At 37.4% G+C, this 11,467-nt stretch overlaps 1 protein-coding gene across 1 annotated transcript; it reads left to right on the forward strand.

Moving 5' to 3' along the window:
- Window positions 1–709: 709 nt before the first annotated feature.
- Window positions 710–8,669, forward strand: LOC148369254 (acidic mammalian chitinase-like). The gene is made up of 11 exons (XM_088331199.1): window positions 710–784; window positions 855–884; window positions 956–1,160; window positions 2,689–2,745; window positions 4,998–5,163; window positions 5,338–5,462; window positions 5,537–5,660; window positions 5,747–5,929; window positions 6,832–6,951; window positions 8,078–8,210; window positions 8,299–8,669. The coding sequence occupies exons 1-11, from the start codon at window positions 760–762 to the stop codon at window positions 8,667–8,669; spliced, it is 1,539 nt and encodes a 512-aa protein (XP_088187325.1). The 5' UTR covers window positions 710–759.
- The last annotated feature ends 2,798 nt before the right edge of the window (window positions 8,670–11,467 follow it).

Raw genomic sequence — 11,467 nt, forward strand, 5'->3', positions numbered from 1 at the left:
CGCTATATCATACAGGTAATGTCCTGAAGAAGCTTCTTATCATATCACCTCACCAATTTGTAAAGTATTGTTAACTGATAGCGGCCGGTAGTGTTATTGCAGCCTGACTGATTGCTGCAACGCACGTCAAACAAAAAAGAAAGTGTATCGATACTTGTAGTGTTGACCAATCATGCACAAGCTTGCTCTATTGCAATTGTGAGTCTAAAAAGCTTGAGCTAAAATCTTAATTTCATGCAACAAAAATGTCTTTTTGTAAATGGGTTCTGGACACCAGGAATACATATCACACCATACAACATGGGACATGGAATCTATACAGATAAAAGCCAGGGTGGAAAGTAAGTTTAAGTCCAGAGTTCGGCATGAGGGGAATATAAAATAAAAGATTGGGTTTGAGATAAAAAAAAGAGGGAACCATAAGAACATTTATCAAGATGTCCTTATCGACGGCAGGAGTATTTGTATAACCTCAGTTGCCTTATCCTTGCTTGCTTCAAAAAAATAGATAACATCGATACTAATGAGTTGCTATTCTCAGCGGAAATTGAGCATCTCTGTCACCACAGCGCTATGCAGCCTTTGTCCTTCCTAACTGTACTATAAAACCCACTCCCACACCGAGAGCAAACACAGCCAGCCAATTGCATAAGACCAGGTAGGACCAGAAACATTTTAAGCTCCTTTCTGTGAAATACAGTATCATTTACAGGAGTTCAGAATTTGACGATATTCATTTCATAACTGCAGGCCACAAAAATGGCTCACTTAAAACTATTGGCCGGTAAGCTTTTATTTTTACATAATAAAAGCAAAAAGTAGACTATCATAATCATGATGACATTTCCTTTCAGGACTGTCCCTCTTGATGTGCCTTCAAGTTGGTAAGTTTGTTATTCTACCCTTTTCTCAAATGTGGGAACATTTTTTATTGAATTGCGTTTCTTTCTCACAGCTTCCTCCAGCAGACTGGTTTGTTACTACACCAACTGGTCCCAGTATCGGCCGGGTGTTGGAAGATATACACCCGAAAATGTGGACCCCCACCTCTGCACTCACTTGATCTACGCCTTCTCCATAATCAGCCCCTCGAACGAGCTGTCAACTTTTGAGTGGAATGATGACGTCATGTATAGATCCTTTAATGAACTCAAGAACAGGTACGTTCCATTCGAAGGGGGAAAGTGGCGGAATAAAACACTACAGTTTATAACAATACAATGTCTTGCAATGTCGGTCGAAACCAACGATGAATATTACTTGTCCAGTACCGTCAACTGCACCTGTATTTGTGGAAAGCGCCTACTAGCACCAGAGTCTAGTACTCAATTGTTTATTTTTTAATAATTTTTTAAAATTTACTTTACAAAGGACAGCCAAAAGGACTAGGTACGATTACTTGTTCCAAAATAAAAAATAACAAAATAAGAGTGAAAAAGTTTCTGTGTGGAAGAATTTGAATGTGTATGCAATTATGTGTTAAGATGCATATGTGGCAAAAAAGTTACACTTCTAGCATATTTTTTTGTAGAGATATTACTTGATTCACAATATGTCCAGTCCACGTATTATTTTAGTTTCGGCTGTAACTCACGATCATACCAATGTAACAGTTTCAATTGGAGCATTTTATAATGAAGTGATTTTTCATATTTTATTTTGTTGCAATCGACATTTATGAAGCCTTGATACAATAAACACATGTATGTTTTGTATATGCCTTTAAAATACATTTAAATGGGTCAGTGGCAACCTTAACACAAGAGGAGGGTTAAAGAAAGATATATCTGATCGTGCAGATTTTTTGCACAACTGAATATATTATTATAATTCTGCTAAAATAGTTTTTAAAATAAGTAGCAAAAAAAAAAAAAAAAAAAAATATATATATATATATATATATATATATATATATATATATATATATATATATATATATATATATATATAAATCCATGTTATTATTTGTTTATTATTCAATTAAAAAATAGTAGTTTCAATCAAACAAAATACCGTCATGTCAATAAAAAAGCAGTTTCAATCAATGAGAAAATACTTTCAAACATGTATTAGAAATAAAATAATTCCTAAACTGAGCAAAACAGAGCTACCGATTGACAAGAATTGGTGCTTAAATACAGGTTAAAATGTGAAAAATAATACAAAAAGAGAAAAATTGTAAAATCATCTTCATATGGATTTTGTTTTCATTTTTTAAATATTTTTATTCTTCAAATAAACATTAGAAAACTATTTTTAAAATTCATGCATTAGTCAAAAAATTTGTAAAATAAGATTAATAATGTAAAAAAATCCTACTTTTATCTAAAAAATAACTTAATATACTTACAATATAAGGAAATCACTTAGAGTGGATCCATGTACTAGTAGTAGGAAAGGAATAGCAAAGATGATTTTACTGATTTTTAACATTTTTAACTTATTATTTTATTTTATATTATATTATTTTAGAAATTCAATAAGGCTACACCTTGAAATGGTTGCCAGAAATAATAAGAGAAAGAAAAAAACAAATATTAACAATCACAGTCACACCGTTTTTAGCCTACCGAACATTTCTTACCTGTGTTGATTTTGTTGATACGAATATTCATGTCTTGATTTGTTGCTGACATAACTTGTCCACATTTATAATCAAATAAATTATAAATTGTGGTGGTCACACAGAAACCCCCAGCTGAAGACTTTGCTCGCTGTTGGTGGCTGGAATTTCGGAACCACGCAGTAAGTAAGCCGGCAGATTCATGTTTTGTTTTCTTTCAGTGACTACTGCATTCCTCAAACCCGAATATTTGGGCACTAAATTTGTTATTTTTTCTGTTCCAAATGCTTAATCGATTCCACTTTTTTCAAATGTTAGATGGATTAATGTGTAGTATTTCTTCTTTTTTTGCAGGGGTTTTGTATCAAAATGACTTATCATAGGCAACATCTACAAACTACAATTAGTATACGATTAAATACTGTATTCTACATTGAGACCAAAGAAGAAACCCTACTTATAGGCTCAAGCATTTGTTTAACTAGTACTTTATTTTATAAATGTTTAACAAATAAGTTCTGAATTTTCAGATAATAATTTTAATCATCCATGTGAACTGATGGCTTCAAATTGCGGGGATTAGCACCACCCACCGGGTCCCAAATAACTGGATTGAACAGGGGTGAATAAAAAATGATTATGAAAAAGAAACTGTGGTGGGACGATGTGCCTTGGTCAAGATTTGATTGTACAGTATCACATTACCCAGGTGCCAATTTGATTTATATCATGATTCTCGATGAATGGCAACTCAAATAATTGATGATTGAGACTTAATTTTCTTTCCTAAAAAACAAGCAACAGGCAAAAAACAGGGACCTTATGTAATATTTTGTTTTCAATCTGAAAATTACAAAAATATTATTGAAATCATAAAAAAATGCTACTACTGTAACACTATGATTCAAAAATACTACCACAGAAATACTAAAACTGAAACAATTAAAAAATATAACTACAGTAATGATACAAAAATACTAAATAAAGATAGCAAAAATACTACGATGGAAATACTACAAAAATGCTACTGAAATACTTAGATAATACCACGATGGAAATACTTCAAAATACTTCTACAGATATGAAACCAGAAATCCCACAATGTAAATACAACAGAAATACCTCTGAAATGCTACAATAGTACGAGTATGGTATACTTATAAAGAAGTACAGCAAAAAATACCACTAACATAACATAATGCAGAGATACAAAAATATTACTAAAGAAATATTACAGCAGATGTACTACTAAATACAGTAATATTACAAAAATACAAGAGGAATACTACAAAAATACTACTAAAGAAATATTATAAAAATACAACAGAAATACTAAAACAATACGACTGTGGAAATACCCAGGTACTGGATATGGTGTCACAAAATCACGATATATGTGAATTGATCATTTATCCTACTCCTTAAAAAATACAAAGTACAGTTGAGCAAATAGTGACTCTTGAGTATGTATGTGTATGAGCTACAATAATAATGATGGGCAGAGGGCCGCAGTGTATGCTTTAGTAAACTGTATTGAACTCCTGCGTGTGTGACATCACACATCACAACACTGCCCCTGGGGCATACCATTGCACAATGATGTCACACTCCCTCTATCCGCTCTTGTGAAAGAGCTGCTGCACCCTAACTCCGATCTGTACGATTTTCTTCTCCTGAAGTCTGAGGTGCAGTTTTAATTTTTCGAAAGAAGAACATAGTGATAGTCAGTTGTTGTCACTCTTTTTTCTTCCTTATACACCAACATGCCATCAAAGTGTCCCATTCCTGAATTACTTGCTGAAATTATTAAAACTCTGACTTTTTACCACTGAATAAAGTTGTGCTGGGAGCTTACAGTTTATAGCTCATAGTAAGTGGAAATACCTGTTTGACACCCTCTAAGTGTTGTAATAGTTCATATGTATCTATCCATCTACCTTAGTCATACACCTCAAGAGGGGTGACCGACAGCAAGACAAAACATACAAAAATTAAGAAAATAAAAGAAAATGAAAAAATAAAAAGGGAAAAAGTAGCAAAAAAAGACACCAAAAAAATGTTTGGACCATGGCCAACCCAAATGCCCTAATACCCAAACAAGTTAGGCACCTCGGCACCGAAGTTGGTCATGCTTTCGTCCCTCCAGATGAAACAGGACATAAGAAAGCGACCATGTCACTCGGGTCAGGGTGACACAACACACTCTTCTGTTCAACTGCAGGGTCCGACAACTTTCACTGGTTTACCCCTGCCGCATCATACGGGTGCCCTGCCCATCCCTTAGAACGCGTCCAAACATCCCACTATCCTTTCACAACACCTCTCCACTCGTTCCTATCACCAACAAGAGCTATAGCTTCCATTGCTTCCGTTGTATTTAGACCTCTTTCCTGCAGAGCACTCATAACACTCATAAGTCTGTTCCTACCTACAGATTTACGACAATGGTGTCGACTCCTGCGAACCGCCAAACATTTATTCAGTCTTCCATTAAGTTATTGCGACTGTACGGCTTTGATGGCTTGGACCTGGACTGGGAGTTTCCGGGTGCCCGAGGAAGTCCTCCAGTCGACAAAAAGAGGTTCACAACACTTTGTCAGGTCAGCCGCCAAAGCAGAATATAATGGTGCTATTCACTCATTCGCAGCCATTGTCAAAATATGTTGGTAGTTATTAACAGAGAAATATATCAAAATTCCACTGAGATTTGTACTGGCAGTAATAGATTTATCTCAAAAGTCACTGTGATTTTCTTTTTCTCAAATTACATGTAGGAATTAAAAGCTGCCTTCATAAAGGAAGCCAAACGGACTGGTCAACCACGCCTGCTGCTCACTGCTGCAGTATCTGCGGGAAAGGGAAACATCGATAACGGTTATGAAATTCCAAAGGTGACAAGGTGAGAGAGCTATCTCCGGTTTCTGGTCCCTCTGGGACCTTTTCTCACAGCAAATGTTTATTGGTGCCAATCAGGACTCTGGACTTCGTCAATGTGATGACCTACGACTTCCATGGCGCATGGGACCCGTTTACCAGTCACAACAGTCCCCTGTACCGCTCCTCTTTTGATCACGGGGAAAACATCTACTACAATGTCGTGAGTTGTTCACCTCGCTACTGTGTTCTGTTCCCACCTGCAAATTCATTAAGATCTGCATATATGTTTCTCTCACACCCCTAAAGGATTTTGCTATGAAATACTGGCGAGATCGTGGAGCCGCTGTTGACAAACTCAACCTCGGATTTGCAACCTACGGAAGGACATTTCGCACGGTTTCATCGGTGAACGGTGTCGGTGCACCGGCCGCTGGACCAGCCCAAGCCGGGAGCTACACGCGTGAATCCGGAATCTTGTCCTACTATGAGGTCGGCAAATGGGTTTTTTCGCAATTATCATACATTCATTTATTTGTCATTCATTTAATTCAATAACAGTAATTATTGTTTAGTCTGTTTAATATTTTAAGATATTTTCCACAGATCACACCAAGGAAGTGATATCAGAACTAGCATAAATTGCCTTTAACATGCGGTTTTATGGTACATTTTTCATTTGGGATATCTAGATCTTCATTTAAATATATTTCATGGTTTTCTTTTGGGTGGGAATGAATGAATCTACAAATGGAATTACCTTTCTGTTTTGTACATTAATCTGCAGTGGTTTTAAGCTGAAATATGGGTAAGTGAAGCAAAGGAGCAGAATAGAGAGCACTATCTCACTGGGGGGAAAACAACAAAGTATAAAATAGAGTATCACAGTAAAAAAAAAAAAAAAACTACCTGTATTATGAAAACCAAACAAATAAACAGTAATACAGTGACTTAAAAAGTCCACAATGATGAAATTAAAAAAAACTGTTTCTGCCTCATCATTACAAGCCAAACCCAAATGTTTAATTCCAACTGACCAAGTCGAAGCAGTCTTAAGTTCCATTTTGTATTTTATGAACCAGGAGACCTTACAAATAAAACAGTCATTCATAAGTTTATTGAAGAAATACATAACAATCAGCAAACTAAAACGCACAAAGATCCAAGTGAAATTGTAAATATGTTTTAAAAATGTCCTAATTACATATATGAAGGTAATTTAGTGAAACCTGGATTTAGGACTTTTACTCCTGGAGGTCGACAATTTGTGTACAATGTTATGACTTCTTCTGTGTGTATTTCTCTGAACTGGAACACGTTTTGCTCACACGTGGTAAGATTTCAACATTGTCTCTGAAGGCAATTGTCAATTTTTGTCCATTCCATTGCAACAGGTTTGCAGTTTTCTGAGTCGCGGAGGAACCCTCAACTGGATCGAGGAACAGCAGGTGCCGTACGCTGTTCAGGGCAACGAATGGGTTGGCTTTGACAACAATCGCAGCTTTGAAATCAAGGTAATAGATGGCCGGCTTTCAAAAATGCTGACATACATGTATTGTGAGAATAGAAGGCCAAGAGAGCATGCTATCTGTATTTATGGTGCCCATCCAAACCAGATGCACCCAGCACATTGAGGCTTTATCATCATTGGGGAGATAACAGATACGAAATGCATAGGAAAATTTGTCCTTTACAATGAGGGTAAAGTTTACTTTAATTGACATAGTTGGAAACTAATTAAGGTCTTTATTTTTAAATAAATTTAATATTTAGTAATTACGGTACAAAAAAAAACTAGAACACATGTGCCAAACTCATGGTCCGCGGGCCAAATGTGGCCTGCAAGACAATGCTGAGAAAAAGCTCAAGAGATAAATGGGCTGCAGTTTTATATTTGTCCACTGGCTGTCACCAAAGCCAGGCACCATTTGCAAAGCACCCACTGTAGCTGTTTTTACTGACTACCATCAACCAAAGACCATTAAGGAAACACATCCAAGTGTTAGTCTATCTAAAATAAAAGTTATGGACCAGCTGTTTAAGGTAATACGAAAAATCAAGATATCTTAAAATAGCACCTGGGTGTCTTTGCAGAAGTTTAAATAAACATTAGCTCTTTCTATAATAAATATGAAATCTAACAGCGAGGTTCCCATATTCAGGTAAACATTTACATTAAAAAGATAAAAATAAAAAGCAAAAGTACTTTTAAAACATTAAATAATTTAAATTAGTGTTCGTATGCTACTTTTGGTCCCTTTTCAATGTGCACGAGATTCCATAGCGTATACAAGCTGCATTGGAAATTAATTCCATTTTAAATCTTAATTTTTTTTTCACAAATGCACAATTAATAAACACTACAAGAGATTAAATCTTAGCAAAGGAAAACAAAATATTGAGGGTAAAAACATCAATAATTGTTTTATCATCAAATCTTACATCCCTGAATGAAAATTGAATTAGGAGCCTCCGAAAATACCTCCAGCTAAGGCACACTTTATATCCCATTAATTTACTCGTCCGGCCCCCATGAAAATGTTTTTAACACCATGTGGCCCCTGGGCTTAAATGAGTTTTACACCTCTTGGCCCATCAGGTTTTGTTTTAATGAGACACTCTCAATGATTTCCTGCACAGACGCAATACCTGAAACAGGAAAACTTTGGCGGGGCTTTTGTCTGGGCTCTGGACCTCGATGATTTTGATGGACAGTTCTGCGGACAAGGACGCTACCCGCTCATCAGTTACCTGCACTCTATTTTGAATTCAGGTCAGGAACTCCTCAAAAAATAATGAAATCATCATGACTCCCCCCGCAACAATTGAAATCAATATATTCAATAACTTTATCTTGCTAGATTTGCCATCACCACCACAGTCAACAGCAATCCCCCCAAAGTCGACCACAACAGTGCCAACTAAGACCACGGCCGCGGCAGTGAACACGGTGGCGCCAGAGAAGCCGGTGACGATGGAACCCACAAAAGAGCCATCCCAGACCACGACGGCACCCAGGACCCCGGTAGTTCCAGGGAGCACCACTTCAGCGACCACAACAACGTCCGCGTCTGGAAGCAACTTCTGCGCCAACAAGCCTGACAATCTTTATGAGAACAGTCAAGACAAGAGAACCTTTTATCAATGTTTCCACGGCCGCACATTTCTCCAAAAATGTCCCGCCAACCTTGTTTTTAAGAGTAAATGCAATTGCTGCGATTGGAATCAATAAACTTTAATGATTGCCTTGCTCAAAAGAGTGGAATGCAGTGTTACAAAGGTTCCCACAAACAAAAAAAAGAAAAGATTTCTTCTGTTGATACATTTTACCTTGTCTTTGAAGGAGCTGTAGGGAATTTGGAACGTCTTTACTTGCTGCTGCCACCTCCTGGCTTGTAGCATCATGGCAGCCTTTTTCAGCCTGTTCATGATGCGCGTGCAAGTAAGTGCATTTCTTAGAAGCGCTCGGAAAAGAAACTTATTTTTTTCATATTTTTCTGGGGTTTTAGTTGGCCTTTAGACTGTACTTGAAAGAGTTATTTTCTTACTTTCACCATTCTCATGCAACACTTACAAACACAAAAAACAAAAACGCGAGACGAACTTGACGTCACCCTGTATTCCACCCCAAAAACATTTGCTAAAAGTAAGATAAAAGCAGGTGGAAAAATAATTATAAGAGCCTTTTGAACTAATTTGGGCATTGTTACCACAACCTCAATAAAGAAAATATTCTACTTTTTAACACTTGTTGGACGCATCCTGTTCGAGTGACACAATAGAAGTCAGTGTACATTATTTGGATGTAAACTTTAAGTGTGAAATATCAGTCATTTATGATTTTTTTTTCCTTCAAACCCCTCAAAATGTTGAGTGGCATCAGACCTATCCATACACCTATCTGTTTATTTATTCCTCCCCCTGCCCCTTAGGTAGGACATAACATAAAAGTTATGTTAAAGAAAACTTATGTAACTTTTAATTAGTCAAAAAGGGTGACATTTTTATTTTAATAACTACCAACTTTTTTTTGACAATATCACTTTCCCCCCCAAACCTTGCACAATGCATGTCATTGTACATTACTTGGACGTGAACTTAAAGTGTAATAACGCAGTCATGCATGAATATGTTCTGATTTCCAATACACTTAAAATGTACTATGGCATCAGACCTACCTGTACACAGTATAGGTAGAATTCAAGTTATGTATTTATTTACCCCCTAAACCTGAAGACGGACATAGTTGCAGCAAACATCAAACGACTTGTTAGACATTTCAGCTGAATTCTATGCACGGAGTTGGTGTGCAGTGATCTTTGTCCAGCATATTATTATTTTATCCCTTTGTAAATTAGTCATTGTGACTAAGTGGTAAATAATTTCCTCTGTAAAAATGAAATGAATGTTGTGACAGGGCTACTGATGCAGGCAATGGTGTAGTAAATATCACAGGGTCCGGCAGTGTCTGAGGCACAAACTGGTCAGCCATTTCGTGCGATGAAGACCACATTAATTTTTCATTTTCGGATCGCCAAATGTTTTGTCCACTAACGTCTTCTTCTACATCATCTTGCACATTCTTGCCACCCAAATCCTCCTCAATGTCTTCTTACTCAACATAGTCACCCGCTTCATAGCCGTGAGAAACCTCTTCTGTTTGTCCCTCTTCTGCCAAGCAAACAGTTCAAGATCGTCATCGGAATAGTTCGAGGTGTCAAGAAGAAAAAAACAGTCCAGTTCAGATTTTTCCTCCGTAACCAAACGCAGTGCTTCATCGGCTGAGTGTTTCCTTTCCATCTTGCCCAAGTCAGTGTTGGTAGGTAATGGTCACTGGGTCGAGTTGACCCCCTTTACACATTTTGCCGAAGTGGTCACGATCCACTCGGATTCAAAAAGCTAACCAATAATAGTTGGAAGTCGAACAACTTTTTATTTGAATTGTTTACCTTTCCCACGAGAATCATTCAGAAGTTTCTTTCCCAAAAATCAATCAGTTGTTTATCTTTGAAGTAGTACAGGGGGAACATGCCTACAAGTGATTTGGCTGTAACAAGAGGCACACACGCAATCCAAGTTAACAACACTTTGCAACAACAAGGTAGAAAGTGCAACAATAATTTGCAGAAGTTTCTGCAAAGCAATGTAAAGGAAAAGTGGCGAGCGTGATGCGCCACGGTGTGCAATACCAGTGGCATGGCGGCTGCAGTTAGTTGTTAGCATACAAAATAATTATCATCATTATCCATCCATCTATTATCTGCACCACTTATCCTTAGTAGGTTCTCGGGGGTGCTGGAGCCCATCCCAGCTGTCTTCGGGCAGTGGGAAGGGGACACCCTGAACTGGTGGCCAGCCAGTCGCAGGGCACACAGGGACAGAACACTCACTCGCACATTCACACTTAGGGACAAGACCCTGAGTGTAAATATGCGAATGTGCGTTGTTCAGACCGGCCAATTAACCTGACATGCATGTTTTTGGAATGTGGGAGGAAACCAGAGTTCCTGGAGGAAACCCAAGCGAGCACAGGGAGAACATGCAAATTCCACACGGGGTGTCTGCAGTAGCTGGACTTGAACCCTGAACCTCTGCACAGTAGGGCTGCATGCTAACCACCTTGCCGCTATGCTGCCGATCATCATTATTTTTATTACTATTATTATTGTGATATTCGGGCTTTGGCCCCACTCAACAAACGTTTTACTTTGGATACAATTGACTCTACGGCACTAAAGAAAAAAAAATACACCAGTTTTAACAGAAGTCAAAGATTATGAATTACAATGGATGCCTATATGTCCAAATAATGTACATACCACGCTTTGTGTATAGTATGTGGTTGGCTTCCAAATGCAACAAGATATAAATCACAGCATAATGCCATTTTGGACATCTGCATGTTTTCTAAACCCCTGGGAAGTTTGAGTTCCAAAGTGTTTCAATGCTTTCTCTTTGATTGAAAATACAAAAAAGCATTAAAATGTACATAATATGTACGAGCATGCTAAGAATGTTAAAGACCTTAAA

Source organism: Urocampus carinirostris, chromosome 3 (genome assembly GCF_059441175.1).
Source record: "Urocampus carinirostris isolate Australia breed hairy pipefish chromosome 3, RoL_Ucar_1.0, whole genome shotgun sequence".
Taxonomy (NCBI): Eukaryota; Metazoa; Chordata; class Actinopteri; order Syngnathiformes; family Syngnathidae; genus Urocampus; species Urocampus carinirostris.

Excerpts from the sequence above, each read along its gene's own strand:
- LOC148369254 (XM_088331199.1), top strand. The coding sequence starts at position 760 with ATGGCTCACTTAAAACTATTGGCCG. Across the intron at positions 5,661-5,746 it reads AAAACATCTACTACAATGTC|GATTTTGCTATGAAATACTG; the intron begins GTGAGTTGTTCA and ends ACACCCCTAAAG. Across the intron at positions 6,952-8,077 it reads ATCGCAGCTTTGAAATCAAG|ACGCAATACCTGAAACAGGA; the intron begins GTAATAGATGGC and ends TTTCCTGCACAG.